General features: G+C 39.9%; 1 protein-coding gene across 1 annotated transcript; it reads right to left on the bottom strand.

Annotated features, from left to right (window-relative positions):
* Positions 1-740: 740 nt before the first annotated feature.
* LOC105927344 (glucagon-like peptide 2 receptor) lies at positions 741-15,293 on the bottom strand. The gene is made up of 13 exons (XM_012864052.3): positions 14,662-15,293; positions 10,732-10,831; positions 10,544-10,648; positions 8,822-8,943; positions 8,566-8,672; positions 7,914-8,070; positions 7,638-7,797; positions 6,536-6,596; positions 6,377-6,443; positions 5,984-6,072; positions 5,538-5,676; positions 5,401-5,442; positions 741-2,368 (listed from the first exon to the last, which is right to left on the bottom strand). Exons 1-13 carry the CDS (start codon positions 14,737-14,739, stop codon positions 2,000-2,002), a joined length of 1,596 nt encoding a protein of 531 aa, XP_012719506.2. The 5' UTR covers positions 14,740-15,293; the 3' UTR covers positions 741-1,999.
* Between the last annotated feature and the right edge of the window lie 1,815 nt (positions 15,294-17,108).

A 17,108-nucleotide genomic window follows, 5' to 3' on the forward strand; every position in this document is an offset into this window, starting at 1 on the left:
AAAACAACATCCTGTGTCAAAGTTCACTTCCAAAAGTATCCCAAAATAACACTCAAGTCTTAGTTCAGTCACAAGGTGGCAGAAGTCTCCTTGTTGACGCTGCTGTAACGCCTTGTCAACTAGCAGAAGGATGGCTAAGGTACGTCTTCTACTTGGTGCTCTTTCCATGAGGTGAAAGCTCCTTTCTGCATAGAAACATGTAGCTGTGACGTGAACTTTGCAGGGACTGGTATAAATTTCCACTTTAAAAAACACGTGCGTAAGCTGCTCGATTACGTTACTCGCCCAGTGTATTTACTGCTTTATAGTCACCATTTCAAAGAATGTCTGGAATCCAATTTGTCACAAGAGTACACATTAGATTAATGCTGTGTTGCATTTGTCCTCCATAGTTAGAATATTTGACATCCGAGTCAGCAGTTTAAACTGGAACGGCCCCTAAAGCGGGAATTATGAGTTGTAAAGTCGGTGCAACAGGATCCTACCCAATTTCTGCACTCATGCTGGCTGCTACTTGAGGCAACGTTAAGTAAAACTTCGTTCTTTGACTGGTTACAGCAGTTCTCTATTATTTATGTAACATTTAATCAGTCATACATGTAATCCTTTTCAGTGTTCATAAGATGGGATGTTTCAGGGCCCTTTAAATGCACAAAAACATCACATTTGAATTGTCATCGTCATTGTTATCTTTTTAACAACACTAGCCATAGTGACTAAACGAGCAATGAAGAAGTGGAACAGTTCAGCACGTCTTAAGAAAAGAAAACAATTTTGTAATAAAATGCTTTTTAAAACGCATTCTGAGGCTCAGGTGGACTGTATTTGCATGTAACAATGACTTTGTGCGAGCGTCCATGTTTTTTCTTACTGATCAAGAGATTACATAATCTCCAACCTGTTAGTATAGAGTTCCAAAGCAAAAGGAACTCAAGACATTTGTAGGAACGTCTGCATTAAAATTAAGTTCAAGAGAGTTAGTTTTGCTTCTGGTTGTACAGGTCATACAAGGATGTCTACGTTTTCACATTGAGGCATAACAGTACAAGGGAAGGCTACAATGTTACAAAGTACAGGCTGCTGTGAAATCATGAAAAGAAGGAAGACTCAGAAATCAAGAGAAAATTTAAAGTACAAGTCCTTCTATTCACAGAAAATAGTGACCATGGTAGTTGTGGAAGTTGCAGTGATTACTTCTGGGTGGACTCCTCTTCTGGCTCTGAGTGTTGGCTTTCACTTTAAAATCTCCTCAGAATCACTAGAAGGAGCCAATGAAGACTACATTTCTTTTCACAGAGAAGCTGCCTCCAATAGCGGCATACGGTTATACTGAAAAGTTCCCCGTTCTGCTTTCATTCATTCCTGGTGTAGAGATCAGAATTTTGTTTTTGCAGAACATGATATGGACACAAAAGCCACAAAACGCTAGCGAACCAAAGCTGAGATGCTTTTTATGTGGTCTCTGTGTGACCTTAGAAAAAAAACCAATGTGACATGGGAGGCTGAAGAAAACCTGCCGTAGTTACTCCTCGAAGCTGATAAGGGAGGTAGTCAAGAGAGTCGAGTTGGAAAGAAAATGCGGTAGAGGTGGGAGTTGGGGCAGCGTTCCATCACAACCAGTAATAACGCTGTCTCTCTCTGGTAAGTGTCACAGGACATGGTTAGCTCGAGTGGTTAATGAATAAAGGTCTCAGGCTGTGTGAAGAGAAGCATATCTTCATGGCTATATTACATAACCATCCTGTGCAAAGGATTAAAGTGAGGGTTAGGGTTTCAGTTTTTACCATACCAAACCCCTAGAGAGATCTGGCCAACTAAATCCTTGCTACATAGATCAGAATTTTACGTTTTTCCTAATGGGAAACCATGTCTCGGTAGAGCACACAGCATTTCTCAAAATCCTTTTCCCAACCCCATGAACTTGGCTCATTCTACTGAAGAAGAATACATTCATCGTCCGGCACCCGTTTGTTTGACTTTACCAAGAAGCCAGCTGGGTTCAGAACTGACTCTCTTCCAGGACCTCCTCCATGGTCTCCCCAAGCGTCATCTCACCATCGCTGCTGGACAGACTCTTCCTGGTAAGAAAGTCGAGACCTGGTGCGTTGTATCCCTCGAGTCCCTGGCCTTTAAGTTGCCCGAGTCCGAGGGACCCAGCACCTCCTTGCACAGCTACCTGAAGGAGGTGTGGGCGAGCCATCGAAGTGGCACCTTCGCCGTAGGAACCAAACTGCCGGGAACGCTTTCTGTGCTGCCGCCGGGTACACTTCCAAAGGTGCTTGAGGTTTGCTCCACGAAAACATGTCCGGACCTTGAAGTGGTTCGTGAACAAGAACAGTTGCCAGCGCTTTTTCAACTCAGTTTGGACCTACAGGAAGACAGCATCATATGTTTATTATCCTTACGATATTACCCCGTGTTAAGAACAGTATTTGCTAAGTCTACTCCTATATCTGTTCCTGTTTTTAAGCAGTTATGTTTCTGACATCTCACATTTTAAAAAGTGTTTTGTAAGCATGTGCTTTACAAAACACATTATTTGTTCTTATATTCTACAAGAAATTTCCATATAACGCAACATCTTAAATGGATATTATTGACATTTTGTTTCACAAATTAATGATAAGACTGTAAGTCTAAAAACTAAATTACAGTTGGGCAAAATGACTAAAAGATTAAGATGATTATTTTTATGGCTTTAACATGGTAAATCATCTGAGGCTTTGACATACTGGCTTTATTTATGATGTAACTTTTTTTCTGCTTTGATGAAAAGCGTAAGAAATTGACCAGGAGTAATTTCATACCATATGGGATAGTGAATAGAGCAACAGAGAACAACGCCCCTCCCCCATTTGTTGCTGCACTGCTCTCTCTGTTATGATTCTGCCCTGTCCTCCCTGTTTTTGCACATCCTCTGTTTGTTGGGCTGACTTGCAGGTTGCCACTCTCTGCTCTGCTCAGAAGTAGAAGCAGCTTCACCTGTCTCTGTCCTAATCGCCTGCATCCCTTCCACCTGTGAGCCTGTTTGTATATACCTGCCCCCCCCCCCCCACAGTCATTGCTGCCAGATTGTCAAAAGCCATTGAATAAGAAGAAATCCAATCTTGTTTCGCCTGATATGTTAATGACTGTTATGTCTCAACAGACAAAATCTACAGAAAATCTTCAAAGTAAAGTGTGATGTAAACACAAAACAGGGCTGGCACAGTTGAGCTGCTTTATTGAGAACCACACTTAAGAGGAAATGCCAGAAAAAAAAAGACATTCAGCATGTATACACTTGAAAGAGGGGAACCTCTAATGCAGGGGTCGGGAACCTTTTTCACTCAGAGTGCCATGAAAGCAAAATATCTGGAAATTGATTTCAGTGAGAGCCAATAGGGTAGTTCACGCATGCGTCACGTGTGACGTCCGCGCTACTTCCGGGTCCCACTTGTAGGCAAAAACGGGACTGTTCTCTACCATTCTACCATTACAAAACGTGTGAATTAGAGCGTGCTTTTAGTTAGTTTATTTTCGAAATGTAAACAGAAGGACCCAGGAAGAAGGACCCAGACAATCCAAATCGACTGGGGGAGCCATCATACCCCGACAGAATTTGCAGTCTACACTTCATCTCCGGTAAATACAACTTACTCCGGTAAATACAACTTAATTCTGCTCTAGTCATTGTTCTACTGAAATAGCGGCGGAGGGGAGGTGGCGATCGCTAGACGGGGCCGGGAGAAGCGGAGTCGATGCAGCAGCAGCCTGCCAGACAGCAGCTGCATTACGCCCCTGTTCACGCGCGCTAGTACGTCTGTGTTTACGCTGCAAGGTCGCCGACACCCCCACCCATTTTAATAAGACAAAAACACCAAAATAATCCTTTGTGAACAATATTTTTAACCTACCGGGCAGGTCTTCCTCTCTGCTGAGGCGCGGTCTGTGTCCGACTCCGCTTTCTGTTGTTACACAAACATGTCTGAACATCCATTCATCCATCCATTTTCTGACCCGCTTAATACCTCATGGGGTTGCGGGAGTTGCTGGTGCCTATGTCCCGATATCAACCATCAACTTACTCTTAAAACGATCTTGTGATACGTTATCTAAAGAAGAAAAATACGTTGAGAACTGATCAGTTTCCTTTGTTTGCGCCCGCTACGTGTTCGCTTTCTGCCTTCCAGTCCGGCGCGCATGTGCCAAAAACCCGGATGAAAACAATAGCAGTGATATTTTGTTTTATCTGCGAGCCAGATGAAATCATCAAAAGAGCCACATCTGGCTCGCGAGCCATACGTTCCCGACTCCTGCTCTAATGGAATAACAAAACAACATTCAGGCAATCTATTTCCAAACAACTTTTCTCATTTCTGGATTTTCCTATTTCACCTTGCCCTCGCTCAGACACCTCATTGGCTCTGTTTCCTGGACACGACCAGGGCTGTTTTTGATCTTGCACATAGCCCAGCCCTGCGGACCAGTCCACCTTCTTCTTCCCATGATCCTTAATAACTGACCAGCCACTATCAGCTTCTCATACCTGGGTTACTCTCTAAAGAGCAGAGGGGTCGAACGGTGCCATATTCAGTAAAATAGCCCCTCAAAACTACTGCCAAATCTACCAGGTGTTTAATCTATATTGTTGTCTGAACTGACAATATATATATGGAAGTGATAATACGCATGTGATAACCAATACACTATTTTAGCGTTTTTTGTTTTTCTTTTTTTGATAACAATGTAATAATTACATTTACATTTTGCACATTTACATAACAGATTGTGAATTAATTCAAATTGTCTGAATAGCTCCATGGTGTCTGTGTCCTCTACACGTTTTACATGTTTTTTTAATCATTTTTGTACAAATACCTTGATAACATGCTGTTTTTACTATACTGTGGGACTTATGATAACTGTTTGATAATAATTATTGTATGATTCCTTTCCACGTCCATAACGTGAGACCCCTATGTTGTTCTCAGAAGCTTGTGTTTCTTACATAATACTAGGCTAAGGAAAGTGTAAGAATTGTGACCCTTTTTGGTTCCCGTATTACCATATATCAACCACGCGCTCTCCACTGAGACAACAGAACAGGATGCAAAAATTTTTTAGACCTTTGATCATAAACTTTTTGTCTGCCATTACCAGTTAGTCATGCGTAGCTTTACTGTGGGAACCTTCATTTATTAACTTACAACATGGCATATATCAAAAAGCAAGAAAATACGTGTCTTCTCCTGTATATAAATAGTGATTGTCTATTACTGGCATGTTCTCCATCTGAATGAATGCACCGCTCGGTGACGTTTACCCTAATGGTTCGGGTTTATACATGAGCTGTCACATTCAACCTAACTGTTCCTTCCTTATATACAAATATAGAACAATAACCTGAGCCAACCATACCTCTCCATTAGCAAAACAGTACAGCACAGCAACCAAGAATCCCTGAAAATGCAAGGAGGAGATTTTAGAGTGTGATAATGAGTGTGAACATGGACATATGATCATGCTGCGCATAATTAAAATTTGTTTTATGTTACCTGGAAGGAACTGAGGGTGAGGTGGATGAAGTTCCGCGCATAACGACTAGTACCCTCCACGCATTCATCTATTAGCACTGTGAAGACAACTTCATGGATTCCCATCAGGGGAATCAGCACCAGCGTTGCCCTGGCCAAACTGAAAGGTGCAAACACAAAATGCAGGGTCTCATAGGTAGCTATTTCTAATAAATTAGGCAGAAAGAATTCATACTAGCTCACTCCACAGCAGAGTGGAAAAAAGAGAAGTTTCTGAAATGTATGTATGAGTCTTGCTCATTTGGGAGAAGTTACACTCACAGTTTATGGCTGTGACATTTAAAATCGTGATGTGGGATTAACATTTTAACAGAACATTTGAATTAGGAACTTGCAAACTTTTTGAACCTAAATGTCAAAGTCAAACTTGTTTTCCGAGAGCTGGGTTCAGGGGTTTGTTTGGGTACCTGTATCTGTAGTCAGTAAATTTCACCTGATCGGCTTTCAGCTTGGACAACAACAGCATCAGAATTTTGATGAATATGAAAAAAATGACCTGCGAAAAACAAATCAATGGTACATTTAAATGCATTGCCCCGGGACAATAGTCTTAGACAACCAATAACAGCAGACTGTATGTATAAGAAAGCTCTTATCAGAAATAAATAGCAAATATCACATATGCTTGTGACTACGGCAACATCATCATCACATGCTTCGCCTTAATAGCAACCATGAAATAGATTATTGAATCAGTCAAAATTTTTGTTGATTTCAGTTCCAGCAGCCAACCTGACCACACAAGGGTTGTTAAAAATCCAGATAACATGTTGAAAGACTGCCTGAGGAACATCCCTTACCAGCACTGATAAAGTAATCGGGCCTCTTATAATCCACCAGAACCATCTGTTCATGATTGACCAGCATCTTAAGAGTGAAAGAAGTGTTATATGTGAAGAGAGAGAATGCTAATCAGTTTAATGAGAAAATTACACGGATGCATGTGACCAAACACTCACCCTATGTTTTCATATAGAATCTTAACCACTGTCCACGGAGTCACGAACAGAACAGGGGTTCCTGGAAAAGTGACAGAAGCAAAAAATCCCAGCTGTTTTTCCAGAGTACATCAGCATTTTAAAATAATTATTTCTGATTCAGATTTACAGGGGACATATCATGCAAAATCCACTTTTGTAGCCCTTAATTAAATTTTGTAAATTTTATACACTTTGAAGTCTCTATAGGAATGCAGCATACTACAAAAATGGCTGAGACCTGGAGGGGGACAGGTTGAGAAATGCCTCATTTAGATTTAAAGAGGCCTCACCAAAACGAAATGCTTTCAGACGCACCTCAGGACATGGGTATAAAGGGGGAAATTAAATAGGGGGAGGTAAATTAACAAGGAATTAAGACCAAAGCATTAAAGTTCCACTTTTTATAGACCACAACTGAATGATTTCAATGTCAAAAAGAACTGAAAAGCATGATATGTCCCCTTTAAAATTGTTATTAAAAACCTAATCTATTTATACATTAAACAGGTTGCTTTGATGCTTTAAAGTGAGCTGAAGTTCAAATCAGTAAGAGTTCTTTGACATGTGGAATAAAGATGTCATACCAATCATTTTGCAGAAAAGCAAACAAGTACTCAGAACGGTGGAAGTCAGATGGACACCCGTTTTACCTGATTCAGCCGACCTAAATTTCTGTTACTATGCGAAGTGACTTGAATCTTCCTGTGCTTTTCCAGTGCATGAAACAAGATTAATGCATTATCCAAGAGGCTTCTGTATGGGAATTTCAATATCGCAAAATTGGTTTACTTTTTTTCTGGGAAAACCAAGACAAAAAATGGTAGCTGATTAGGAGCATACTTTACTTCTATACAAATGCAGGGCTATATTAGCACTCTCTAGTAAATGGTAATTTGCTTGTACTTCTATAACGCTTTAACTAGTCCGATGACTCCAGAGCACTTCACACTACAGTTATTCACCCAATCACACACACACGATAAAATGTAGTTGCACATTTTTAAAGCCCCAACATGCTCCAGCTGTGACCGACCCTGTGCTTCTCATTTACCTACTAAGCCTGCATATGGGCGTGACTTACCCCATCCTAGCAGCATGTATTTCTTCAGCAGGCACCTCTTGGTCAGCACAGCGGTGAAGAGCAGCGTGTGTAGGAAAATAGCCTCCACCAAGAGCCAGAAGTAATTGCATGCCACAAAGTACTCCATGCACACTTTGGAGATTTTGCACAGTAGTGCTAACTGTTGAGGAATAAGATCAAGCTGAAGCCGCACACTCTGGACACAGGAATACATGAGACGAAAGCTGTTAAAGTAAACCTGCTTATGCAGGAAAAACAAGGCAGCGGTGAGAGTACCGCAGAGCTCGAGTAGGAGTTCCATCCATGGTTGTCCTTGGGTAGGTTGGAATACTTGAGATGGAGGATTATTTCCTTTAAAATGACGGCCCCAGCTCTCAGGATGAATGACACAAACAGGTTCATGTGGATGTAGTTTCTGGTGCAGTGGAGCTTCCTGGTAAGCAGATACAGGAGCAGTGGGAAATACATTGATCGGAACTTCCTGCGCAACTTTAACATCATTACTGAGGGCACTGTTCATAAGGCAGAAGGTAATGAAAATAATGGAGCTACAGGTGAGACTGCCTTGTGGTTTATAATGTTGTTAGTGATAACTAATCATGTCCTTAGTCTGGTTAATCATTCTTTGCAGTGAGTCAACTGACGTAGATTTGAAGCAAGTGAATATGCAGCACGGCTCAGCTAGCACACATACAAATTTCAACTTACATACATGGGCCCACTTCCTTAAATAGCTCCATCCCTTTTCCTTAACGGACTCGGATGGAAAGATGGCTACATTTCCATAACCTCTGCCCCCAGCATTTTCTTTATGCTTATTTCCTTATACTGTTCAAAGTTAAATTAAAGGCCTGGCATGTCTATTGAAAACATTAACTTTATCTTCATGACCACAAGATCCAGCCCCCAATATCTACTGAGAACTGACCTCAGTATGCCCATGAGGAGAGTGGCCAGAGTGAGGGAGAACAGCGACAGGGAATAGCCAATGACAGAGACGAGCCTCAGGGCGGAATGGCGGAGCATTTCGTCCTCCTAGACGCAGAAGAGTTTTAATAATGAACAAAAATAGTCTCCAGCTCCTTTTTCCCCCAATAATCCAGCCAACACAATTCAATGGACTTGAAGAATGATTTTAAGGGACAAATAGAAATTCAAAACAACAGCAAAAATCAACACATTACCTTGTCTTTAAAGTATTGGTCCTCCACACATTCAGAATGATCTCGCCAGGGGTCTGAGGAGTTCTCCATCTTTCTCCAGGTCCCATTCTCGAAGCATTCCCGATGTGCCCTCCTATTGCTATCTGAAGCAACAATATAAAGGGTGTAAGGAGTGTACTCAGTTTTTTGCTTCATCTGTGTCTAACAGAGGTGTAACGAGATCTTGTGGAACACATGATGAGAAAGTGGCACTATATTGCTCATCAAGGTAAAGTCTGACTCACAAAGCGCTGTCCCACTGCTGTCAATGTTTAACATTGTCTGGGGATGAAGTAAACAACAGCTATTAATAAGAGCCCTGAATATGAAAGGGGATGACTCCCAGAATCATGCTTTTAGATGACATAAAGGGAAGTATGCAGCTTGAGTTGTTGCCACTACGACCCCACAGGGCTGGCCTCTAATCTCAAAAACATCTTAATCTGACTGATTATTTTACATTGGAAATGGAGGTAAGAGAGAGGATTCCTGTGTGAAACGTACTGACATTTAAAAGCAGAGACAGTCAAACCTCATGGAAAAGTAAGACATTGTAAAAATCTGTTATATGGGGTTCATATGAACTGGTAAAATGTTTTTTTCTTGTTTAAACTGCTTTCCTTTAATATCACATGGTCAGTCCAACTGTAGTTGTTTTACATGTTTTGTTCTTCTGTGGCTAATAGAGGTATAATGACATTGTGATAGACACTAGGACGCTAAAAACTAAAACGCTATCCCAGTTTTTGTTGATTGAAATCTGTCTTGGCAAGCCCTCTTCTGTGGCTGTGTCAGCGTGACCTTGTCTGGTGAAATGATTCTATACTGTCTTCATGGGCCTGGAATATTAAGGTGAGGATGTTTAAAGCTTTCAGTTTGAAGAAAAGAAGGGAGCAGTTCTTGAGTTGGCCTGTTTTGATGACAGTGAGGACTGCTTTCCCTGCTGGTTGAGAAGACTTGGTCACAAGTTCACGGGTGAAGCCTGGACTGCTTTTACATCGTCTACATTCTAGTATATTTGCTGTATGGTTGATACAATAAATGGCAGCGTACTTATCTAGAAGATATGTACTGCCAACAGCGAGTGGCGCATGGGGAGCAGTGGTCAAGGGTCATGCTCTGGGACCCACAGTGACAGACTGACTTTCAAACCATCAACCTTTGGGGCCTCTCCAAGATGCAAAATGCCTGGCTCTCTAACCACTAGGCCACCACTCCCTCTAGGTATTTCTAGAAGGCATTTCATGATCTGGCCTATCCATTATAGACAAAAAACACAAACGCAAGAATTTAAATAGCCTCTTGAGCTGCCAATGACCATTTTACAACATCTGTACAAGGGTTATCAAGTAACAGTGTTTAAAATACCGTATCAAAAAGTTAAAAAAGTAATACCCAAAAGAAATGGAAATAAAGTGCAGACCACTTTCCTCAGTCTTCAGTGTTAATGTTTAAATGCAATAAATTTCAGGTGTAGGAAACCCTGAGTCTGGGCCAACAGAACGCAAACATAGATCCAAATAAATTATTTCAAGTTTTAAACATCCACCTGCACTAGTCGTGACACTTGTTCCTGAAACTACCTATTGTGGTGATAAATGACGACACCCATTCAAAATCAATCAACGGTTAAAGGAAGCTTGGGAACAACGGTCTGATAAAGTTCTCTTTATGGGTTTTATTTGATATTAAACACAACATTACCCTCTGTGATCCACGGTAAAAAGGGAGGACACGGGACGGACACATTCCCTGGAGATGAATGCGGCCAGCACACAAACATGTCGAAAGTGCCTTTACAGTAGTTTCCTAAAAAAGTAAAAGAACATCATGTCTATTCAGTTTGTATGAGATGCATAAATCAGGCTGGCAGCTGGTATTCAGAGGCTTACCATTTGCTGGAAACGGCGCAGAAGTCAGGGTCCTATTGCAAATCTCCCAGTACTCTGTGCGTTTAGAAATTAGACTTTCGAGCAAGGAGCCTGTCGCCTTCTACAGTCATTCAGCAAAGGAAAAGGAAAATGTGAAACATTTAGAAGTTTGGTTAATCAAACATATCTTGGAAAATAACAGCATCCTTTTTTGAAGGTTTGCATGACGCGATGTATGAATATGAATCGGGATTTATTTAGACTTTCCAAAGGTATCAACAGCATTAAAGATGTTTTAATCTTTGTTGCAAAACCCAATGAAAACACTGACGGCAATACTGATTAATCAGAAATGCTGCAAAATGAATACGAGGTCATGCCAGAATTTAGTTTTCTTTCAGCTTTTTGTTTACCACTAAGGAGGTTGTTAGACTGTTTAAATTAACATGCATTGGCACATCTAAACATGTATAAATTAAGCTTGTTTTGCAAAAGAAGTGTCCTATTAAAGAAGTATGTATGTTATTTATGGTTCAGGCTCATTTTGTATTGTGTTAGTGCATCAGAATAAATGCTGCAAAATGTATAGTCTGCCACTGTGTCAGGAAAGAGTTACAGACAGTGCTCCTCGCTGTTACAGTACTGCCTTTTCCCAAAACTTGCAATGGACTGTCCATTCTAGGCTGAAAATGGTTAAGAAGGTTTATATCCCCAACCTGTCAAGTATTTACCAGTTGAATTTAAACTGCTCACGCTGCCCTGCTGTTGGGGCCAACTCACACATTCAGTTGAGTGTTTCTTCGTCAGTGCAGAGAGAGTGTCTGCATATTGTGGGGGGAGATTAGGTAACATTGTTATCTGGTTGTTGATTTGACATTTGTGCAGCATTGATCTAAATTGTGTATTAGTAGTGCATACTGCAGTAAATAACGGGTCGTTAAGTCAGGATGCTCTTGTTGTGGACGCTTTTGACCTGTCCAAAAGAAGATGTTGCTGCCTGGCTTAGTTGGAAATCAGATTGTGGATGCTACTTGATTCATGGCCACTGAAATGCAATGCATGCACTACAATTTAAAGGGATATATTTTTCTCCTTTATTTTTACTTTGTGCTGAATTGTAATATTGCTGCACTGCTTAATGTAGAGTATGGATCTATTTTTTTTTTTTTTACTTCATTAATTAGATCAAATCAGCTCTTGGCAGCAGCCACAAGAATGCAAACTAAAGTGAGGATAATAAAATTTAAAATAAAAATTTTACTGCAGAATTGCTGACAGAAAAAAAAAACACGGATTGCTCTTTTTTACTTTAGTGCCATAGCCAACGAAGGAGTCCCTCAAATACTGCCCCCATGGGGTTCAAGAGATGAGACAGGCGCTGTTTATCTCAGGAGCCTTGATAAATATAATGATTGATCAAGACATTTTATATTCTTATTATACATAAAAATACATTTCTTACTGACTTACTTAAAAGTTGTTAAAATATTTGTTGATTTTCACCAACATCAGTGCTCTGCATTGATCTGGATTTCACATTTTGTTTGTATAAAAATAAACGTTAAACAGCTTTGAGAAACTGAAATGACCAAATTAGTCCCAAATAGATTTCCCCTCCAAGTCTTCTGATGATATTATCTTAATGTTTACAGCTAAGAATAAACTCAAATACCTGTTGTATAAATAAGAATGATAGAACACTGAGTTGATCATTTCTGGTTAGTTTTTCCCCCATTTGAACAGAAACAACACATTAAACTGAAAGAATTGCATAGGCTTCATTTCTCGAATAAGACACACAAGATTCACAACATTTTCTAGTGAAATACAAGAATGCTTTTAAGTTTTGCACCTTTAAATAATAACATTTATCTTCCCGTTTATTTATTTGTAATAACTGCTCAATGCAAGAACAAAATGGATGTATCCTTCTCTGGCCTTTTGGATGTTGTTGGTCGTGTACCTCAAGGATTAGTTTTAGGACCAACACTGTTCACTATTTCTATAAATAATATAGATCAAGATACAAATGCATCTGTCTTTCTATATGCCCATGATACTATTAATTTGAGCAGCAGCAGTTTGATCACATTGAATTACAACGACAGCAGCTGAGATTGGTATTGATCAAAGACAAATCTAAAGTCATGCTGTTTTCCAACAGAAATAAAGTGCCTGCTGTTCTACCCTGTATTTTATCATCAGAAGGTTCTTCTATTGAGTTTGTGTATTCCTACAAATAGTATTTGTGCATTGTAAGTATTGACACCTTAACTTTTAAAGCTCATGTCGAGAATGAGACTAAAATTAGGGTTCTTCTATAGAAACAGGTCATCTTTTTTAAAGCAACAAAACAAATTGTTGCTGCCATCTTCTTGCCTCTTTTAGACTTTGGGGACATTTCATATATGATTGCCTCCACACATTCTCTCCAGTTATTAGATTCTGCTTACCACGGAGGCCTAAGGGTCTGAATGTAAACATCTTACCCATTACGCTATGTGTTCTTTACTTAAATGGCAATCTCTTGCCACACACAAACTTTTCCATTGGTACGATTTTATTTATAAACCAGTTCTTGGCTTCTTGCTCGTATATCTAGCTTTTTTTAATGTCACCCAAACACACCAGTCACAAGGTCAGAGACCAGGATATCATTACTCTTTTTTTCCTTTGTCCATTGAGAATTAGGGAAGACAGTCTTCTCTTAATCTGCACCATTAACTATATATATATATATATATATATATATATATATATATATATATATATATATATATATATATATATATATATATATATATATATATATATATATATATATATATAGTTAATGGTGCATATATATATATATATATATATATATATATATATATATATATATATATATATATATATATATATATATATATAAAACATAAGAACCCTAAAAAAAACACAACACTGCTGATATTTTTTTTTTCCTGCCTACTGTGCAGAAATTTATGGTAGATTGTCTCGTAGCAAAGCTTGAACACATTGTTTTAGTCCTTGTGGATGTAGATTATTTTATGTAAACATAAAAAAAAAAAAAAAATAAAACCGGCCTGCAGCTAGCTTCAAATGCTGCTTATTCCTAACAGATCATACAGCATGCCTGTCTGTTTGGGTCATTGCTGTCCTTTGTTTTCTCAGCGTGCATATTGACTGATGATCTACCACTGGCTGATTGATGCAGTGTCCAAGTTGGGCCACATGGTGGAAGTGTTTGAGCGAGATGAATTTAGGGGCCGGGTGAATATTTTCACCTTTAAGTAAAATGTAACCTATTCAGAAAATGTATCAACTAATGTAATTGTTTTCATGCTATTTAATTATGTGAATGACATTTTTTTTTATGATTCTGGATTTCAGTTTGTTTGAAGTCAAACCTCTTACTGTTACTATTGTATTATGACCAGGCAGTACTGATTTTCTGTTTCCCGAGATCAGCTCGTCCACAGCATCTACAACCTCGAACCTTAAGGCTCAACTCTGAATTCTGCACAGCAAAAACAGTTATTGCATGAGCCGACTGACAGAAAGCAATCCGAGCCAAAACTTATCGACAAGCAGCATCCTCAGAGGAGGAAAAACCAAGAGATGCTGACACTATCTATAATAAAGTAGTCACTAATTCACAAAAAAAAACAAGAGATGCTGACACTATCTATAATACAGTAGTCACTAATTCACAAAAAAAATAAAATCTGTGCTAAATTTTATGCAAACTTCTATTTAGCATTTGTTTTTATTACTTCACCTTCTCATAAGACTAAGCTGCTTAAAAATGTATCTCAATTACAGGACCATTTTCATCTGAAAATGATATTATATCATTTGAAAACAACACAGTTATTGAAAGGATTTCAACAGGCGTTTTTATGCTTTATCTGTGATAATACAGTTTTAAATGCCTAGTTGGCACTATACCTGCTCAGTGAAGACCATAAAAAGTAGAGGAAGCAGGAATGTGATCCTCTTGTGCTGGGTTGCCAGCAGGTTTGGCATGATGCTGGAAGTTCACATCGAAAACAGCTGATTCTTGATCTCTTCACAGATCCCACACTTCATACCTCCTCCGCCGACTCCTCAGGCCCCTCGCTCATTCTAGCTTCAGCTCGCCACTTCCTCTCACCCCAGCGGAAGGTCAGGTATGGCTGAACTTGGACGTTCTTTCGCATAAATCCTTTAAGAATTTGTTGGGTTACTGATAAGAGAATGATCTTCAAATACCATGGTAGCTATGGGGCTCACTGAAGCTGGCTTCCAATTTGTTTTAGAAATCTTTAAAAAAAATGGTTTGATTCAAGAAATTTCCCTAAGATCCATTTAGCAAATCTTTGAAAGAAATGTGAAACTTCTTGGTAGCAGAGCAGCAGGGTTACCAGTGATGAAGACCTCATCTTTCTATGAGGAAGAGGCTGTGTCGGCTGTACTCCCTATAGACTCAGCTCAGCTGAGAGCGCCTGAGATCCTAACAGACAGATCGCCTCTCCCACCCCGTCATCCCCTAACCAATCAAGATAAGTTCCTGAGGGAGCTGCCAGTATAACTGGAATCTAGCAAAAATGATCACACAGAAGCAAACAAACATTTAGAAGAGTACTAAAAGCTAGAAAATTAAAATACAGCCATGCTAGTGCCAGTGAATACCACCTGTACTCTAGAAGGACAGGGGCGACACTGAGCCCTTCCCTCTGTTTAACTATCCCACTTAGCTGAAGGGCATCAAACAGCGTCTCTGACACTAATGGGGATCTTAACGTAAACCAAGTGCACTGAAGCCAAACACAGGGGAGCAAATGGGGGAGCAAAGAGCCAGAGGTGCCAGCATGGGTCGGATGTTGTGCTTGAAAACTCTCTAACAAATTATTTCCTTCTGAAACCTTTTGTAGCTATGCAGCTGTAGATATAAGAAGGTTTGTAAGGGAAAAGGTGTGCCAATTGTTTTTTCTCTAAAGACAGAGCAACAGTCATTTGAAATAAAGATGAGAACATCCCATTTAATATTCAGTCCTTTGTTAAGAAATGTTCACATATCGTTGTCTAAAGTTGTCCTTTTGTCTCAGTTGCACTTACACAACAAAAAATAACTTTATTTTACTCATTAAATAAAGAAATATCAACAATAATGTGTTTTCTGGCTAAGGTAAACTATAGGACACCCTTGCCCTGAAAGCAAATCTTACTCCCTAGTTTGAAATAGTGAGACACTTATTTGTAGGAGATGCAAACACCAAAGTGCCTAAAATCTCTCAATAAGAACATTTTGCTCTATCCCTTCTTGCACATAACTTCACTGTTGCGTCTCCAAATAGGTATTTATACTCCTCTACCACCTCACATGATGGAAATTATGTTTGACATATTCCTGTTTCTCCTAAAATCTACAATCATATTCTATTTGCTCTCATTAAAAAGGTAGCATTATTGTTCTCCACACCATTCACTTGGCAAAGAGCCTCTTGTTCATCTTCAATTCACGTGACGCCTGTGGAGTCGTCAGTAGCTCTGCCTTGTACTACCAGTCTGAGGTGAACCGAGTCAAAACGAATGGTGAGAGCACTGTCCCCTGTGGTGCTCCTGTGCTGGGCACCACCGGGTCAGACCCACAACCCATTTGTCTGCCAAACTGTTTCAGTGTCTGTTTCTCATGTCATCATTGAGCCAGGAAATTGTGGAGCCATCCACCTGTCCACCTGGAGTTTCTGGCATGACAGATCATGCTGAATTGTGTTAAATACACTGGAGTAATCAGAGACCATGATCCTAACTGCTGTCTGCTTTGTCCAGATGAGGCGTTTGATGGGATCTTCAGCTCCAACCTTAAAACCCCAAACTGAAAGGGGGTCGTAAAAGGTGCTGTTGCTTACTTAGTTTCCCTCTCCATGACTTTAATAATAGTGTGTGTCAGGGAAACATGTTTATTTCTGTTTTATTTTTCTTAGTGGATTGGAACAAAGAGGCTTCCGCAGCACTGGAACCTTCTCCTGTGTCAAGCTAAGGTTGAAAGGGTGCAGCAGAACCACACAAAGCTGGTCTACACAGGCCTTTGGGACTCTGGGGGACAATATGGACTTGCAGCCCTGTTCTGTTTCAGTCTCTTTCCCTGACTTTTAGAGACAGGCAGGCGGGCGACGATGGGAGAACCAGCATCTCCTGATTTGTTTGAAGACATAGATGGAGCAGAACTAGCAAAAATGACCGTGGTGAGAGACAAAACGGGAAAAGGAAAGACAGGAGCCTGGAAGGAAGTCACAGAACATGGCATGGAAAAATGGAAGAATATGAAAGGAAAAAAAAAACAAAAATGGGTAAAAAACAGAAACCCAGATCGTAACTTCAACTGGCAAAATAATCAACTGCATGAAACATAC

Source organism: Fundulus heteroclitus, chromosome 10, assembly GCF_011125445.2.
Source record: "Fundulus heteroclitus isolate FHET01 chromosome 10, MU-UCD_Fhet_4.1, whole genome shotgun sequence".
In the NCBI taxonomy this organism is placed as follows: Eukaryota; Metazoa; Chordata; class Actinopteri; order Cyprinodontiformes; family Fundulidae; genus Fundulus; species Fundulus heteroclitus.

What these genes read in the sequence shown, in the direction of transcription:
- LOC105927344 (XM_012864052.3), bottom strand. Translation starts at nt 14,739, where the DNA reads ATGCCAAACCTGCTGGCAACCCAGCACAAGAGGATCACATTCCTGCTT. An exon ending in CTCCTCATGGGCATACTGAG is followed by an intron (nt 8,071 to 8,565) that starts GTCAGTTCTCAG and finishes TCTGCTTACCAG; the next exon opens with GAAGCTCCACTGCACCAGAA. An exon ending in TCACCCTCAGTTCCTTCCAG is followed by an intron (nt 5,443 to 5,537) that starts GTAACATAAAAC and finishes TTGCATTTTCAG; the next exon opens with GGATTCTTGGTTGCTGTGCT.